At 51.8% G+C, this 18703-nt stretch overlaps 1 protein-coding gene across 4 annotated transcripts in view; it reads right to left on the bottom strand.

Moving 5' to 3' along the window:
* Positions 1–6535: 6535 nt before the first annotated feature.
* The window catches only part of HOMER3 (homer scaffold protein 3), a 39149-nt gene continuing 26981 nt past the window's right edge, over positions 6536–18703 (bottom strand). For 3 of the 4 annotated variants that reach the window (XM_083421813.1, XM_083421815.1, XM_083421814.1), the window contains 3 exons: positions 14599–14706; positions 11198–11278; positions 6536–9647 (listed from right to left, as the gene is read on the bottom strand). In XM_083421813.1, the coding sequence (XP_083277939.1) occupies positions 9459–9647; positions 11198–11278; positions 14599–14706 (378 nt within the window). In that variant the 3' untranslated portion in view covers positions 6536–9458. The remainder of the gene's footprint in view (positions 9648–11197; positions 11279–14598; positions 14707–18703) is intronic. The other variant, XM_083421816.1, reaches the window with a different exon arrangement.

Raw genomic sequence — 18703 nt, 5'->3', positions numbered from 1 at the left:
GAGTTATGATGTGCTGAGCCCAGAGGGCAAGGGAGCCCCATAAGTGAGCTGAGCGGGCAGGAGATGGGCTGAGAGTCTTAGTCCCCAAAACTGGAAACTTTGTGCCCCCAAGTCATCTTTATGGCTTCTATAGGAACAGAGGAAAGGCTTTCTAGAGACGGTGTGAGCAACATCAGACGCAGACCTAGAAGGAGAACAAAAAGGAGCGCAGAAACGAGCCAAGCCTTTTTAAAAAGTATCAGATACATAAAATACATCTGTTGCTCCTTCCACTTTTGCGGCCTCCGGAAGCGAATGCGGCCCCCGAGTTCCTCCACCCTTGCTCTCTGCAGCATCAAATGTTTGGGGGTGTTTTTTTCCGGGAAGCCAGGGCTGTGCTCCTAGTGGAATCGGCCAGTGCATGTTCTAAATTGCAGATTTCTTTATTATTTCTAAGGTTCTTCCTGTGCTGTTAATGTGTGGGGCTGACAAGGCAGGAAGAAAGAACAGAAACCTGCCAGGCGCTGCCAATCCTCTCCACAGAGGTGTGTGGGCTCCGTCCTCTCAGCCTTGGAGGGAGGAGAAAACGCTACTAGGCTGTTCAAAGGGGGAAGCAGCTTTCCCTCCGCTAGGCTTTGCAAAGAGGCAAATGCTCCACTCCAGGGTGACAAACTGGCGGGAAGCCAGACATTTAATCAATTAACTGATTTAAAAACCAAAAAAAGTTGAGCCGTTTTATGCTCCTCATTTTCTGACCTGGGCTGGAATCTTGCACGCATCTGTGGTTTCCACTGAGGAAATTAACCCCACAGATTAAGATTGTGCCCCTTGTTCAGGGTAGGATTCTGGAATAGAAGAGGTATGTGTGATTGAGGCCTGGGACTAGTACACATTAGCATCTAAGGACAGTGTAGTGCAGTGGTTATAGTCTAGGACGAGGACCTGGGAGAGACCAGGGTTCAAATCCCGCCCCATTCGGCCGTGAAGCTGCCACTAGGTAACCTGGGGGCCGGTCACTGTCTCTCTCAGCCTGACCACAGGGCTGTTGTTGTGGGGGCAGAATGAGGAGGAGGGAGATCCTTTTATCTGCCTCTGGCTTGCCTGGCTGGAAAGCGGAGAGGGGTGGGAGGGGGGAGTAAATGAACATTTGCTGCCCCTCCCACTCTTGCACCTGCCCTCCACTGCCCTCTCCCCCCACCCCAAGGCTGCCTTTAGTTTGGAAAAGGGGCCCCCATACACACCCCACCCTTGGACCCACATCTAACCTGCCTGCCCCACAGTCTCCCTGGGAGGGAGTTGGCTGACCAGCCACTAGGCGGCAGCACTTGTGGGTCTTCTCATCCCTTTGGCCTCCTTTTTCAAAATTCCCTGGGAGGCGACAGGAAAGGGGTGACATGGGTCTGATCCTGCAGGCCTCGGCTCCTCTCTGCTTCAGCGCCAGCCTATTTAGCCAAGATGCGTCGAGAAGTAGCAGCTGCTTTGCATTTTGAAATGTGGGTGCGGAGAAGTCCTGCGGAGGAGGAACCCATTGCTTGCTGCCTCCCAGAGCAGGACTCCGGATAGATGGGCCAGGAATAAGGGGACTTCCTAGGTTCCTCATCGTCCTGCCCTCTTCTGCTTTGGCCAGGCCACACCTGGAGTCCAGTTCTGGGCACCACAATTTAAGAAGGATCTTGACAAGCTGGAAGGTGTGCAGAGGAGGGAAACCAAGATGATCAAGGGTCTGGAAACCAGACCATATGAGGAACGGTTGAAGGAGCTGGGGATGTTTAGCCTGGAAAAAAGGAGACTGAGAGCAGATAGGAGAGCCATATTCAGACATCTAAAAGGCTGTCACATGGAAGAGGGAGCCAACTTGTTTTCTGTTGCCCCAGAAAGGAGGACCCAAACCAATGGATTCAAACTGCAAGAAAGGAGATTCCGACTCAACATCAGGAAGAATTTTCTGGCAGTAAGAACCAGTGGAATGGACTCCCTCAGAAGATGGGGACTCTCCTTCCTCACAGGCTTTTATGCTGTTGGGTGGCCCTCTGCCATGGATGCTTTAGCTGAGATTCCAGCATTGGAGGGGGTTGGACTAGATGACCCTCGGGTGTCCCTTCCAACTTTGCGATTCTCCTCTCCTACTGAGAGCCTACCCTTCCACCCCCCAATTTAAGGAGAGGCATTCCCTGCTGCATGCAAGAGATGGAGGAAGGCCTCTCCTTGGAACAGGGATAGAGAGCACCTGCGTCCTTCCAGATCTTATCGGTCCTCTGCTCCCCCAGCAGCCCACCGGAGTCAGGGGGGACTGGAATTGGGGAGGCCACAGGCAACCCCCCTCCCTGGACTCGGCAGCCCTCGAGAAACACCACCTCACCCCACGACCATTCTGCCGGGATGCCCCCTTTTGAAAGCTGCCCCCGAGCATCCACAATTTCGTTGTTCTGTAGGGGACAATGACAATAAAGATTATCGTATCGTAGGGAGTCCCACGACCCGTTGTGAGAAGCAGGAGGTTTTCCCATGCTTTCTCTTTCTCAGTCCCCTCCCCGAGCTGAGCTGAAACTGGAGCCGCGACAGACAGGAGAGCAGGAGGCGAAGGCCTGCGAGGGAAGATCCATCTGGGCTCCTCGCCTCTTTTTGCCCTGGGAAAAGGACGACCCCGCCGAGCTGGGACGCGGCTCTCCAGGGAGACGCTCGCCCGCCTCCGGGCTGCGCAAGGAAGCCAGCAGCGCGCTCTCCCCTTCTCTGCCCTTCCTGCAAGATGCTCCCCCGGAGAAGGTTTACGCCGCCAGGAGGATGAGCGGGGGGCGGCCTCTCCCTGAGGATGTCGGTGGCCGAGGCTGAGGAAGGTCACCCTCTTGCTTTCCTGGCAGCAGAGGCCGGGGGGGCCCCCCAAATGTCCTCTGTCCGTCCGCTGGAGCGAGGGTCCCTGCAGAAGATGCGCAAGTGACCTTGCGGGGGGACTGCGGCTGCTGCGAGAGAGGCAGGACAAGGTCTTGCTCGCCTTTTGCGCCAGGAAATAAAGTCACGACTCCAGTCCTCGTGGAATTATAGACTTCGAAGGGGTTCCCGTGGTCATCTAGTCCAACCCCCTGCAATGCAGGAATAGCAACTAAAGCATCCATGACACGGCCATCCAGCCTCTGCTTAAAAATCTCCAAGGAAGGAGAGTCATCGAATCATAGACCCGGCCACGCTGCCCAGGGAGGCCAGAAGAGCTCCGTCGCTGACAGTGCCAAGGTTGCAGGTTCGATCCCCATATGGGGCAGCTGCCTATTCCTGCATTGTGCCGGGTTGGACTAGATGATCCTCAGGGTCCCTTCCAATTCTATGATTCTATGAGGACTCATTTTCTGCCATCTCCCACCTGCCCCAGCAAAAAGAACCCCATTGAGCTGTGTTGGCACCCCCGGGTGGTGGTGGGGAGGTGGGGGCGCCCCCTTCCTTTCAGCTGCCAGCCCTGCTCTCTCAACCTTCTCTCTGGCTCAGGGGCACCTGGCAGGGAGCCGCGAGGAAGGGACGCCCGCAGAGGGAACAGCTCCCAGATGGAGCGCCAGTTGGCTTGGAGACTCGGATTCTGGCATCGCCCCACCCGGACAGCTGCTAGATTGGATTAAATGCCCCGAGCGCCCACTTGGGGGAGAGAAGGCACAGCTTCCCCCCCCCCCCCGCCCCGCCCTGGACAGATTCTTCACACCAAGGCACCTTATTTAATTTGGGGCGCCTTCTGCTGCCGAGGCGCCCCCCCAATCCAGCCCCCAAGCTTCCCCCCACCTTGTCTTCGCGGGGTTCGGCTGGGTGTGGCGGCGAGGCAATCCACGGGGGGGGGGGGCTACCAGGTTTTTTGGCCCGGGTGACTCCACCAGAGGGGCTCCCAGCCTGTGTGTCTCTGAGCAGGATGAAGTAAAGCCTAGTTTCGCCTCTGCCTCCTGCAAGGTGAGGAGAGGAACATACAGAGAGCCCGCTGAATCAGGCCCAGGGCCCATCGAGTCAGGAATCCTGTCCTCAGTGGCGAGACCCGAATGCAAGATCTGAGCACAAGAGTAATCCAGCGGCTGTTACTCCAAAGCAATTGCAGAGGCATCCTGGCTAGTAGCCATCAGTGGAGTGAATCTGAAGCCTTCCAAATGGGTGTGGGAGGGAATTCCGTAGTTTCACAAGGTGCTGGATTGGTGCCATGGGATGGTGGGGGGAGCAGAGGAGTGGTTGGAGGAACCAGGTGGGGACCCCCCAAGGGAAGGAGGCTCAGAGCCTGAAGGGGGGGGGTGGAGATGAGTGGTCAGAGGGAGAAGCCTGGGAAGAGGAGGGGCTGGAAGCTGAAAGGGCGACAGGGCGGAGTGAGCGGGGAGAGTCTGTGCCAGAGAGATGCCCAGATGGGAAACCCGCAAGCCTGACCCCGGCACAAAAGCAACTCTCTCCCCTCCTGCCGTTTCCAGATACTGGGTCTCCAACCTAGAGGCTCCCACTCTGAATCAAGGTGTCAGGCCAGCTGGCGTTTACACAAGCGCTTCACACAACCCCCCCCCCAACTCAATGGGTCTGGCATCTGTATGCAGCAAGCAGCCATTCTGGGGGTTCGCTTGGGCCAAAGGCACCCGCTTTGGAGACAGTGGGTCTCTCTTTCTTCACTGCCCCCCCCCAATTCTCTAAACAGGAGTTTCAGATCTGACTGGCACCCATCCATCCCCCTGGGGACACGTCAATCCCTCGGCCTCTGCGGCTGTTGCCTGCCGGCTGCGCCTGTCAAACATGAAGCCACCCGCTTTCTCAGCAGATTCCTCCTCTTCCCCTCTTCCTCCGCTCGCTGCAGCTGGCAGGCTCGTTGCCCGACGGGGGTCCCTGAAGCCCCACACCTCACTCTTTGCACACCCCCACTTTGTCAGGCATGAAGGAGGGATGGGGGGAGGGGCAGCCGCGATGGAGAGCAAAAAATGAAGAATTTTCTGGGGAAGGGCTCCCATGGCAAAGCAGGCCCAGAGGCCATCGCTGTCATGAGGCCTCTCTCTCTCTCTCTCTCTGTGTATATATATATCTCCCACACTTTTCCTCCGAGGAGGTGAAAGAGATCCATAGTCCTCCTCTCCCCCCACATGTCAAGGTTGCAGGTGATGGGACAGCTGCATATTTCTGCATTGCACAGGGTTGGAGTGATGATCCTCAGGGTCCCTTTCAACTCTACAATTCTGTTACACTCCCCATAACCCTGTGGGGTAGGCCAGGCTGAGAGAGGCAGTGCCTAGCTCCCAAGATCGCCCAGTGAGCTTGCTGACCAAGAGGGGACTTGAACTCAGGTCTTAGTCCCACACTGCAGCCACACCAGCACTTGGGTCCTGGGCACAAATGGTGGCAAAGCATCTCTTCACTTTCCAAAGCACAGCTGTGGGGGAGGGAGATGATTCATGGGGCGCAAAGGAAAAGGAGAGGCATTCCTGGAAAGGCCAGACCCCCCTCTGTAGTCTTTCTCCCTCCATTTTGCCACCTGACCAGGCTACACCCCTGAGCACAAGGGAAGTCCCTGTCCCACTCTATTCTGCCTTGGTCAGACCACTAGAACAGTGTGTCCAATTCTGCACACCACAATTGAAGGATGTTGACAAGCTAGAACAGGGGTAGTCAACCTTTTTATACCTACCGCCCACTAATGAGTCTTTCTTGACGGTAAAATTTCCTTACCGCCCACCAGTGGAAGGATTCAGCTTGTGCCGCAGAACCCCCTAAGCTAGAACGTGTGCAGAGGGCAGGAAATGAGATGATCAAGGGTCTGGAAACTAAGCTTTGTGAGGAACGGTTGAAGGAGCTGGGTATGTTTAACCTGAAAAAGAGGAGACTGAGAGGAGACAGAAGAGCCATCTTCAAATATCTTAAGGGGTGTCACATGGAAGAAGGAGCCAGCTTGTTTTCTTCTGCTCTGGAGGGTAGGACTCGAACCCATAGCTTCAAGTTACAAGAAAGGAAATTCTGACTAAACATCAGGAAGAACTTTCTGACACTGAGAGCTGTTTGACAATGGAACAGACTCCCACAAGAGGTGATGGACTCTCCTTCCTTGGAGGTTTTTAAGCAGAGGTTGGGCGGCCATCTGTGAGGGATGCTTTAGCTGAGATTCCTGCATTGCAGGGGGTTGGACTAGATGATCCTCGGGGTCCCTTCCAAGTCTACGATTCCATGACCTCAGAAGTTGGTGGACTCTCCTTCACTGGAGGTTTTCAGACAGAAGTTGGATGGACATCCATCCATCAGGGTTTATTTAGCTCCTCCGTTTCCCGGCAACTGGGACTCAGAAGCATGGATGCCTCCAGCCGTGAAGGCACAACCTGGGAGATTGCCCTCTCGCTCCATGGCAGAAAAAGAAAGCACCCAGAAAGATCTATTTCGCAATTGAGCTTTGAAACGGATTCCGGCTGGAACCTGGTCAACATGTGTGCTGAGCAGCCCAGACGTGGGTGGCCACGAGATCAAGAGCAGCCTGGTGGATTTGGCTGACGCTGCCGAGCCCCCGTTCACAATTAAGTTCCCAATTAAAGAGGAGGGAAAGAGGAAGGCAGGGGGAGAGAAACACCCAGGGTCGTAGTTCCACCATTGCTTTGTCTTATTGAACACCTCCAGTAAAACCTGACAATCATCAGGTCACTTATACACAGCCGACAATCCACAGGTTTGCTTGAATACATTCTTTCTGCGACACGGGGACATTCTGAATTCGTCACCAGGCTAAAACTCGTCTACTTAGTCTCAGAGAGACAGAACAATAATCTGCTTTGGCTAAATACGGAGGGGTTGTAGCCCCACTCTAAATAATTCCAGCTCAACCCCCACCCACCCGTCCTCCCCTTCAGCATCACCTGTTTCTAGAGCTTTCACTGGGCATTCCCCAAATCCGTCCAAGCTTTCGTCTTCATGCAACAAATAATCAGATTTGCAAAACCAATCAGGGCCATGTTTTCGTTTTGTTTCGGGGGGGGGGGAGGTTTAGAACTTCAAGAAAAGTGCAGGTTTGTGGGAAATAGCCCAGTCGCTGTACAGCAGGTATGGCAAGACAAATGGAGCTTCCAGTCTTAGAGGCAGCGTACCTGGATGCTCAGAGAAAACAAGCAAGCCTCAAGGGCCTGTATCTGAGCCTCCCAGAAGCATGGTCTCTTCTTGGGTTCTTCAAAGTCAGGAGGACTAGTACCTTAAATGAGAGTGGAGTTTTCAAATTCGCCAAATTTCACAGGGGGTGTGTGCCTGGTGAAGGCAGCTGCATGGCAAATTCCCAGGCCATTGTTCCAACTTTTCCTCTCCTTTTTAACCACTAAAATAAAATAGGAGAAGCAAAACTGGCGCTGAGCTTTGACTAACCCTGGGCACATTAATTTTGTACGTCTTGGATGCGCTAGACCAGTATTAGCCCCCTTCCCTCCAAATTCCATGTGTTCAACCTGACTGGACACACAGTTGACTCTTTGAGCGCAGGTAATGGGGCAGCCCCCTAGCTTAGCAGGTGCAAGGCAAGGGCAGCTCAGCACACACCCAGCTGTGCCCACTGCCTGTGGCTGCTCCCTCACTCTGCCCAATGGCAAGGAAGGGCCCGGCAGAAAGAGAGGGCTTGGGCTGATTTGTTCCTTCCTTCCAGCCGCAGCTCAAATGCGAGGCAAACGGCTCAAACATTCTTCTCTTTTGTAGATCACACCTGGAACAACCCATCAGCTGACTGGTGCAGAGAGAGCGCCTTCAAAAGCGCTTGCCGTAACTGTGGATTGGCAGGTACAGCAAGCGCCTCTGAAGTCTGGGTGTGGTTCAAACCTAATGGAGACATGCAAATTGAAAATTGCAGTGGAGCGGGCTGGCACTGCCATCGCCAGCTGTGCAGCAGGTGGGCACAGGTTGGGGAACCACATTGTAGCACTGTGGGCCTTATGAACGTACCGGACCCTGCAATCATTCTCTGAGGCCCCTCTCCCTGTGCCTCCTCAAGAGGCCCGGAGGGTGGAAACACAAGAAGAGGGCCTTTTCTGCAGTGGCCCCCTGTTTGTGGGATGCTCTCCGCAAGGAGGTTTGCCTGGCACCTTCATTATACACCTTTAGGTGCCAGGTGAAAACATTCATCTTCAACCAGGTCCTTGGCTGATTGACACCCAATGCCCTTTTAAAATGTGTTGGGGAGCAGGGACTACTGGGGTTTTTAAAATGCATTTTGTGTTTTTATCTTGTGTTTTTATCTTGTGAGCCACCCTGAAACCTGCGGGTATATAGGGCGGCATACAAATTTAACCAATAATCAGTGCTCTTCCCCCTGCCATGGGGTACTCCTGGGTACACAGTACCGGCACTTGTTTTCTTAGCAGAAAAGCACTGGTTAAAAATGTGGCACTTAGTGTAGGAACTTCATAGTGAGTACCGGCACCTTTTTTTCTAGAAGAAAAGCACTGCAAATAATAAGAATAATAATATTCTCGGTTCATGGGCCAGAGGTCCCATCACCTTTGGGCTAGCAAAGCAGGCGAGGACCTACGTTCCTGCCAATGGGTCACACCCCCTGCCTGACTTCTCGCCTTGAGCGAGCTGCACTTCCTTCTCAAGCCAGGAGAGGGTCGGGTTCTTGGTTTCGCACAATATTTGCAGAACTGGGCAACCAGCCAGATTGGCAGCTGGCTTGGCTTGCTGCCCCTCTCCCACCGGCCCCCTGGAAATAGCCTTTTCCCCTCTGACATTAGCACCCCCCACTCCCCCCCCTGCACACACCCGAGTTTGCCCTGCCAGCTTTCCCAAGCTGAATATTCATTCCCACATTCGCATTACCCCACTAAGACAAAGTCACTGCTCGCTTTGAAAAGGAAACCAAACGTACAATGGAAGGAGGGTGTTGTTGGGGGGAGAGTGGGGGGCGGAGAGAAGAAAATAGCCCCATTTACTTCCAGGAAGAGAGTCAAGGTTCCCTCTGGGGGGGGTTGAGGGGGAAGTCTCTGATAATCTATAAAAAGCAAGCTTGTTAAAAAGACTCAGCTAGGAGGATTACAAGAAAGGTTTTTGAATCAGCCGCTGGTTCTGGTAAGACTGGCGGGGGGGGGGGAGAAGAGTTCTCTATCAAAAACCTACTGGATCAGGGAAGGGGGGGGGACCACCGTCCTAACTTGGCTAGAAAAAGGATAACTGGGTCTGTAGAAATGGAAGCATCCGAAAGGGAACTAAGGCCAGGAAAAAGAAGCCTGAAGGTGTCAGCCAGGATAGCTCAGCTGGTGAGAGCCTGGTGCTGAGAACACCAAGGTTGCAGGTTCGATCCCCTTATGGGACAGATGCATATTCCTGCATTGCAGGGGGTTGGACTAGATGATCCTCAGGCTCCCTTCCAACTCTACGATTCTATGATGTCCAGCATCCTCTTGGAGGAGCATTTCTGGAGGACCAAAAATGTGCCCCACCAGCTACCCACTTCAGAGCCACGTCGCCTGTCCGCTTCCGCCAGGAGGAGGAGGAGCATCGGGGCAGCCTCCCCACCCCCCCACCTCTGGCCAGGCTCAATTGCTCTCCACCAGCTTGGCCAAGTCCTGCCGCAGCTCGCTCAGCTCAAAGATCTTCATGTCCATGATTTCCGCCACCTTGGCCACTTCGTGGTACATCTTCTCCCGCTCAGAAAGCGTCTCCGACAGAGACTGCTCAGCCAAGCGAAGGCGCCTCTCCAAGTCTGTGTTGCGCCTCTCCAAGTCCTGGCGAGAAAAAGGGGGAGAGGAGAATGACCTCAGGGTCCCTGTGGTCAGGAGGGACCCTCCTGCTGGCCGCCCCAGGACCATCGCCCCCCAGGGAAGAGCACCTGGGTTGCACACAGACCGTCTCTCAGTTCCCCAGAAATGTTCAATCCATGTTTCTTTTGCAGGGGGTCTTGTGTGAGTGCCTGGAGGTGGTTGGAAGATGGATGGCTGAAATGGATTGAGGCTGAATCCTGACAAGACAGAAGTGCTATTTCAGGGTGACAGGGGGTGGGCGGGTGTAGTCCTGAATGGGGTCAGTGTGAAACACCAGGTCCGCAGCCTGGGGGTGATTTTGGACCATGGAGGCACAGGTCAATTCTGTGTCCAGGGCAGCTGTCTACCAGCTCCGCCTGGTACGCAGGCTGAGACCCATCTGCCCGCGGACTGTCTCGCCAGAGTGGTGCATGCTCTAGTTATCTCCCGCTTGGACTACTGCAATGCGCTCTATGTGGGGCTACCTTTGAAGGTGACTCAGAAACTACAACTTATCCAGAATGCGGCAGCTAGACTGGTGGCTGGGAGCGGCCACCGGGACCACATAACACCTGTCCTGAAAGACCTACATTGGCTCTCAGTACTTTTCCAAGCTAGGGGCGAGGGTGGCGCTGTCGTCTAAACCACTGAGCCTAGGGATTGCCTATCAGAAGGTCGACGGTTTGAATCCCCGCGACGGGGTGAGCTCCCGTTGCTCGGTCCCTGCTCCTGCCCACCTAGCAGTTCGAAAGCACCTCAAAGTGCAAGTAGATAAATAGGTACCGCTCCGGCAGGAAGGTAAACGTCGTTTCCGTGCACTGCTCTGGTTTGCCAGAGGTGGCTTAGTCATGCTGGCCACATGACCTGGAAGCTGTCTGTGGACAAACGCTGGCTCCCTTGGCCAGTAAAGCGAGATGAGCACTGCAACCCCAGAGTCGTCCACGACTGGACTTAACAATCAGGGGTCCCTTTACCTTTACCTTTACTTTTCCAAGCACAATTCAAAGCCCTAAATAGACTTGGCCCTGTATACCTGAAGGAGCGTCTCCACCCCCAATCATCCAGCCCAGACACGGAGGCCCAGCTCCGAGGATCTTCTGGGGGTTCCCTCCCTGTGAAAAATGAGGTTTCAGGGAACCAGGCAGAGGGCCTTCTTGGTGCTGGCACTTGCCCTGTGGAACGCCCTCCCATCAGATGTCAAGGAGATAAAGAAGTATACAAGCTTTAGAAGACATCTGAAGGCAGCCCTGTATAGGGGAGTTTTTAATGTTTTGATGTTTCATTATGTTTTTATGTGTCTTGGAAGCCACCCAGAGCGGCTGGGGCAACCCAGTCAGGAAGGTGGGGTACAAATAATAAAACAATTGTTGTTACAGGACTTGGCAGGCAGGCCTAAGTCACTTGGGGGGTGGCAAACCAATGTTTTTAATCGGGAGCAAATGGTGTTGGGGAAAAGCTGGTGCCTCTGCTCAAGGGGATTTGGCCGAGTCACCATTGCAGCTGCCCCTAATCCCCCCCCCTCCTGCCCCCATTACCTGCACCTTCTGGCGGGTGTCCTCACACTCTTCATCCGTCTCCCAGCTTCCTCCTTTCTGCCCCTTTAGCTGCCGTAGTTCCTGGGTTGTTTAAAAAAACACACAAACAGGAATGAAAGAACGTTCCTTTTGGCCCTTCCTAGTCTGCGATGCTACGATTCTACGAAACAAAAAAGAGAACTATACCTTTAAAGAGCACGGCTCCCCCCACAATCCTGGGAACTGTAGTTTACTGCTAACAAAGCTACACCCCAAGCACCATGAGCAAACTACAGTTCCCAGGATTCTCTGGGCAAGGGGAGTCACAAGCTTTACATGGGATATGTTTGGAGGCCCTGCCAGTCTCCCTATTTTCCAGGGACAGTCCCAGATTTACAAAAGCTGTCCCAGTTTCTGATTTGATACTGGAGCATCCCGCTTTTCCTTAGAATGTCCCTCTTTTTGGTGGAGAAATATTGGACTGCTATGCAACCCCCAAGCCAAGGAGATAAGTAAGTATACACCTTTAGAAGACAGCCAAAGGGATTATTTTTTTTAACGTTTCATGTTTTCTTGTGCTTTTATATATGTTGGAAGCTGCCTAGAGTGGCTGGTGCACCTAGTCACATGGGCAGGGTGTTGTTGTTGAATAGGACATCCTTCTTTTCATCGGGGAGATGTTGGAGGATATGTGTCCACAGCCTTGGTCAGACAGCCCTCCCACCAACCCCATTATTTGTTTTGCAAAACATGGTTTGGTTGCAGCTTTCAAAATTACAGTGGACACTCGGGTTGCGAACATGATCCGTGCAGGACGCACGTTCGCAATCCACAGCGGCGCGTCTGAGCACATGCGGGTTGCGATTCGGCGCTTCTGCGCAAAGCGCGATTTAGTGCTTCTGCGCATGCGCGACCGCTGAAACCTGGAAGTAACCCGTTCCGGTACTTCTGGGTTTCGGCGGTCCATAACCCCCAAAAATGCAACCTGAAGCCTCTGTAACCCGAGGTATGACTGTATTAAAATGAAAAGGGATACATTCTGACCAGCTTTCCACCCCCTTGCAGAATGCAATGGCTGAGAGGCTAAACGAGCCCAATCGCCAACCTGGCGCCCTCTGGGTGGCTTAGACTACAACTCCCAACCGCCCCAGGCAGCAATGAGCCAACTCAGAGGGCCGATGCCAGGAGCACAGAGGTAATTAATGCACTCTGGATAGTCACATTTCTGCATGCAATAACCTATTTTCCCTAATACAACCCCCATTGTGTGTTATTCTGACCATGCCTTTTTAGGAATACTTGACGCCAGTGCTTTTTTTTCTAGAAAAAGAGGTACAGGAACTTTCCCCCCCTTTTTTGACGGAGAACCTCAATTTCTCCCCAATGCCTACTCATGAGTTTGATGTATTGGCATAATAAGAATATACACATCTGTATATTAATGTATGGTAATGTAGAATCATAGAATCATAGAGTTGGAAGAGACCCCAAGGGCCATCGAGTCCAACCCCCTGCCAAGCAGGAAACACCATCAGAGCACTCCTGACATATGGTTGTCAAGCCTCTGCTTAAAGACCTCCAAAGAAGGAGACTCCACCACACTCCTTGGCAGCAAATGCCACTGTCGAACAGCTCTTACTGTCAGGAAGTTCTTCCTAATGTTTAGGTGGAATCTTCTTTCTTGTAGTTTGGATCCATCGCTCCGTGTCCGCTTCTCTGGAGCAGCAGAAAACAACCTTTCTCCCTCCTCTATGTGACATCCTTTTATATATTTGAACATGGCTATCATATCACCCCTTAACCTCCTCTTCTCCAGGCTAAACATGCCCAGCTCCCTTAGCCGTTCCTCATAAGGCATCGTTTCCAGGCCTTTGACCATTTTGGTTGCCCTCCTCTGGACACGTTCCAGTTTGTCAGTGTCCTTCTTGAACTGTGGTGCCCAGAACTGGACACAGTACTCCAGGTGAGGTCTGACCAGAGCAGAATACAGTGGCACTATTACTTCCCTTGATCTAGATGCTATATTCCTATTGATGCAGCCCAGAATTGCATTGGCTTTTTAACAGTGTTTTTTCTTTGTCGTTCACTTTTTTCATTCTTTCTTTCTCACTCCCTGTTTTTTATAAATCAAATTCTTCAAATAAAATATTAATCTAGTGTCAAATCCCGGGGCTCAGCACATGCTCAGAGGAACTCTCACTCCTTCATTTACGTCCACAGGGCTGAACCACAGCCCTGCCCGGGGGACACCTCAGGCACCTAGCAAATTGCAACAAAGCCCCCCCCCCCCATCCTAAGAGGCTGCAGCTTAGCCCACTCCCTGCTCTACAGAAATGCTAATTCTTAGAGCTATGAGTCGTGGGGGGGGGCATGGAGTAGAGAGCACAGAGTCTCTTCTCACCAGCGCACGAGTTTCTGCCTTGCGCAGCATTCTCGGAAAGGCGGATCTGCGTCTAGAGCAGGCGCCTGCCCTGTAATTAAACCTCTGCTTTAAACTGTTAATTTAATTGGCGCCCCAGCAAGAGCAGAGGTGGAGTGTGGGCTCCTGGCAGCTGCTGGTGTGGAAAGGAGAGCGATGGAGGAGGGAGCAGGGCTGGCAGGGAGAAGAGGGATGGGGGAACTCCGGCTAATCTGTCGTGGGGGGGGTGAAAGAGAGGGGGGTGTTGGTCTGTTGGGGCAACAGGGGCAGCAGCCCTGTGCCCAGTCGAGAGGGAGTGTGCGAAAGGGTTGTGAGAGACTGTCCCGATGTCTCATCCAACCATGAGACACGGTGGCTCTCAAAAGATGAAGCCTGTTGCCACCCTGGTGTGGCAGGAAGATTCCAGGACAGCTAAGAAGCATTTAAACATTTCTGTGTAATATAGCATAGCATCAAAATTTGTTTATTTTTATTTGCAGAATGTGGGAAGATATATTTTCAAAATGAGAGTAAGGTACCAAGATCCGGAATCGGCGTGACAAACTGTTTCAAAAGGACTGGAGCAAATTTATATTTTATACGAAAGAAAATTGTAAACAGGTTTGAGTTGAAATGTTTCGTAATGTGAAAATAAGGAGCTGATTTACATATAAGGAGGTGAATGTCAAAAGAAGATATAAGGTAAAAAAGCGGCTATCGAAATGCGAAGAATTTGTAAAAGATGTTCAGAAGTCAGAAAAAGGGAGGGAAGGAGGTCAATGCTTTGTTTGAGCAAGTTATGGATTTATGTAATGAAAATGTAATGAGATATGGAAAACTCAATAAAAATTATGTTAAAAAAGAGAGAGAGAGTAAGGTACCAAGAACAGATATGAGAGATCTGAAAACAGCAAGGCTTCTTTGTGTTGATGAAAATTTATGGGAAAAGCCACGGCAGAAAACCACCGTCTGATATCGTAAGCTTTGCCTCTGAGCCCCCAGGAGGGCGACAGCGGCCCCTCACCTCGTCCCTGGCTTTCACCAACTGCTCCAGTTCTTCCAGGGCTGGGCTGGACTCCTCCTTGGCCTCCCCTGAGGATTCGTGGCCTCTCTGGGCTTCCAGCTCAGCCACCTGAGGAAGGTGAGGAGAGAACAAACAGGTTGAGGGGCAGAAGAGACGAAGGGAGAGACAGCACCCCAGCTCCCCAAGGCCTGGCGCCAGCAGGGTGGGGAGCCGGATGCCGCAGAGCCCTCCATCGCACCGGAGGGCAGGAGCCTGGCTTAGGGGGTGTGGGGCAGGGCTGGGTGCCCCACACACGGGGCTCCACCTCTCCTCCATACAGTATTCTGCCAGGCCCTCCTGGCACCTTCCCCGACATATTTTTTAAAAATAATAATTTCTATTCACTTTTCAAAAGTTCAACATATATACAGTGGTGCCCCGCAAGACAAATGCCTCGCAAGACGGAAAACCCGCTAGACGAAAGGGTTTTCCGTTTTTTGATGCGCTTCGCAGGACGAATTTCCCTATGGGCTTGCTTTGCAAGACGAAAATTAGCCTTTTAGCAGCTAATCCGCTAATCCCTTAAGCCGCTAATAGCTGCTAATAGCCGCTAAACCCCTAATAGCGCTAATCCGCTAAGCCGCTAATAGGGTTTCTTCGCAAGACGAAAAAACCGCTAGACGAAGAGACTCGCGGAACAAATTAATTTCGTCTTGCGAGGCACCACTGTACTTCAATACATAATAAGTTGGTCTTTTCCAGAGTTCCCGGCCCATTTTACTCCCCCCCCCCCACTGCACAATGCCTTCAATGTCTTATACCAATAACTCATCAATGCTGTTCTCTCAAATTCCTTCCGTTGCTCATATTTCTAATCCAGCTCGCGAGTTCACCAAACTCTACTATTTCCCTAAATAGTCCGAAAAGGATGTCCATTCTTCCAAGAAAACTGTCATTGTCAGAGTCTCTTACTCTGTAGTTCGTCACCTTACTTATTCATTCTTCTTTGGTGGGAACTTCTGCCTCCTTCCATTTTTGTGCAGAGAGAATCCTAGCTGCTGGTGTTACATACATAAAGAACCTAATCATCTTTTTTTGAATGTCTGTCCCTATAATTCCTAAGAAAAAGGCTTCCGGTGGGGGGGGGGTGTTTAATCACTTTAAACATCTTTTTTATCTCGTTATACATCATTTCCCGCAAACCCCTCACTTCCTCACAAATGGTGGAGAAAAGATCCACCTGCCTGTTTACCCTTTCAGCAGTTATGCCTTCCCCATCATCCTTTTTTGTGCTAGGCAAAAACTTCTTTGACGGACTAGTAGGGGGATTGTCTGTAAGGCATAAGCAGGGTGTTGGCCCTCTGGGTGTGATTGGACTACAACTCCCATCAGCCATGACCGCTGAGCTTGCTGGGAGATGTAGTTCAGCAACATCCAGAAGGTCACCAGCCCCACCGTAAATTGTAAAACGTGTTGCTGTTGGGGGTGTTTGGTGGTTCCCCCCCTTCTGTAATAATATTTTATTCTTTTTTCCATATAGAAAGTTACATTTGTTACTCAACAATTATATTCCAATTCAACCAAACTAGTGACTTCCCGCTCACCCAACATCAATGTTTTTAACTCAAATTACATCTATTGCATTTTAAGTTTCTGTCTTAGCTAATTTCATCCTCTCTAACATGTTCCTTAATATGTTCTGATGGTTTTTTCTGTACTTCAAACCCCACACTTTGCATATGGGAAATAACTTTTAGATAGACTAGATAAAGTTTCCAGTCTTCTTTAAACGGTTCTAAATTTGTATCTTTTATCAGTGCTGTCCATTTTGCCATCTCTGCATATTCCAATGTTTTCATCCGCCATTCTTCCGTTGAGGGGGTTTCTCTCCTCCTTCCTTTTCTGGGCACAGAGAATCGTTGTCCCTGGAGCTGAGGCTTCCTTGGGATTTTGCTGTCTAGGATCCCCAGGAAGAAGGATTCTGGCCTCTTGGAAAAATCACTGTAATTTGTTTATTTATTTCATTATAGATCATATCCCAAAAGGTCGTTGCTGCAGGTGAATGGCGCACAATTGAGAAGACCCATATCAAGAAGATCCACTTATAGGTGCTAAATTCCAGCCTCGCTCAGGGCACCACCATATCCCCAAAGATTACCAGGCAGAGCTCAGCCATCATGTCTAGCAGCCATCAATCGCCTTTGATCAATTTGTGGGGGGTCTTACGCAACCAAAGCCGTCTTCCGACAGACAAGGCCTTTTGCCGATCAGGAGAGCGTACGCATTGGAGCAGCAATACTGAGCTAGATGGGGCCGTTGGCCTGGCTCCAAGACAGCTGCCCATCTTCCTGAGACGGAAGCCATGCTTCGATGCGCCCATTCTCCCAGCACAAAGGAGGCGACCTCGGGTGTCCCTCCTCCTCCTCCTCCTCCTGCCCTTCCTCGCAAAGCCAGGCCAGCTGATGCAAAAGCGTCCAGCGACAGGGCCGGATCCTCAAGCCTGTGCCGGCAGCCCTAGGCACCGTTGCAAAACCCCCACAACAACAACAACCCACCAGAGAGGTATCCAGGCACCGCCTCTCTTCCGAAGGAAGCTGCCTGCAGAACGGGGTCGGCTGGAGAGAGAGGGAATGTCAATTATTCATCAGGACGGAGGGTTACATTTTTAGAAGTGGATTCTTCAAGCCTGCAGCTGCTGCTTTGGAAAGGCGGGGGGGGGGAGTCTGGCGGAAGGAGCCTTGGGAGAGGGTGGAAGAGAATGAGATCCCAGGGACAAATCTGGAACCTCAGACGTTTGCGGAAAGGAAGATTCTAGCTTCTATGGAGACAAGCTGAAGAAGGCAAGGGCGATCTTGCAGGGTCAGAAGAAGAGACCAGGATCCATGGGGTTCTGTTTGGGGGTTCATGTCCTCTTTGGGGGCTTCCCTGTGGGGCAGTTGGCCGGCCACTGTGAGAACAGGATGCTGGGCTTAGCTGGGCCCCTTTGGCCGGATCCAGCCGCCAGACGCTTCTGACATTCCACATACCCAGAAGGTGGCTGTGTTCTGCATGGAGGTTTCTCTTTCAGGGCCCCAAAATGCCGCCCCCCCGCAGTAACTCAGAGCAGGGCTTTTAGTGTGGCCTGTTGTTTTTCGAGGGGTGTTTGGGCTTTCCCGAATTTGTTTCTCGCAAATTTGTTTCCGTTCCATATTACAGTTGTGTTTTTAGCCTTGCAGAAGGCTTCAGGGTTTCGAAACACGACTCCCGAAACCTCCAGCATGCAAAAAACAAATAATAAACACAGTAAGATCCGCTGGAAATGTTAACCCCCCCCCCCCCAAATACTGAAGTGAAATTTTAAAAACACGCATCAGTCAAAGAGTGGCGTTACAAGCGATGTACTGGAAATGATGGGCTGGAGTCATTCAGGCGACCGAGTCTGCTCAGAGTATGACTAACGCAGGAGAGATCACCTTGATATTTCCTGAAAGTGAAGCCGCCGTGCAGAGAACTGCCTTCAGAATCCACCACTTCTCTCCCCACCAGCAAAGGAATTTCAGCTCCAGTGTCTCCATTTAAGTTGATTTATTTAAAACGCTGACAGCTCACCTTTCCCTGTTCGAGGCGCTTGCGGGAGAAACTGGGGCTGTCATATTTCAACAAGTAAAAACCAGGACACCCTAAAAGTTGTTGAGTTGTTTCTTACGAAAACACACATACAAAAAAAACCCGCACAATTTTTTGATTGACTTGCCTAAGATCCAGGACAAAGCGCAAACTTTTGGAAAGTCCCCTCGGATGTCAATTCCACCTTTGAAACCCCAGTAATGTCTGGGAAAATCCAGACATATGGCAGCCCTAACAAAATTCGGTTTTTTATGGTTAACATTTCGAAAGAGGGAGAAGGAATGTGTGTGTGTGTGTATCAGAGGGGTGGGGAACAAACTCCCTTCCTCCCCCCCAGAAATGAGGAGGGGCTGCAGCTCAGCGGCAGAGCCCATGCTTTCCACAAATAAGGTCCTGAGTTTAGTTTCCATCATCTCCAGGTGGGGCAGGGAAGGCCCCCTGTCGAAGAGCGGGCAGAGATGCTGCCACGAATGCAGAGCGCAATGAGCTGGGGGGGGGGTCACTGGGTCTGACGGCACAA

The sequence above is a fragment of the Podarcis tiliguerta genome, assembly GCF_965153285.1.
Source record: "Podarcis tiliguerta genome assembly, chromosome: 18".
Classification (NCBI taxonomy): Eukaryota; Metazoa; Chordata; class Lepidosauria; order Squamata; family Lacertidae; genus Podarcis; species Podarcis tiliguerta.
This window is presented reverse-complemented; position numbering and strand designations above follow the sequence as displayed.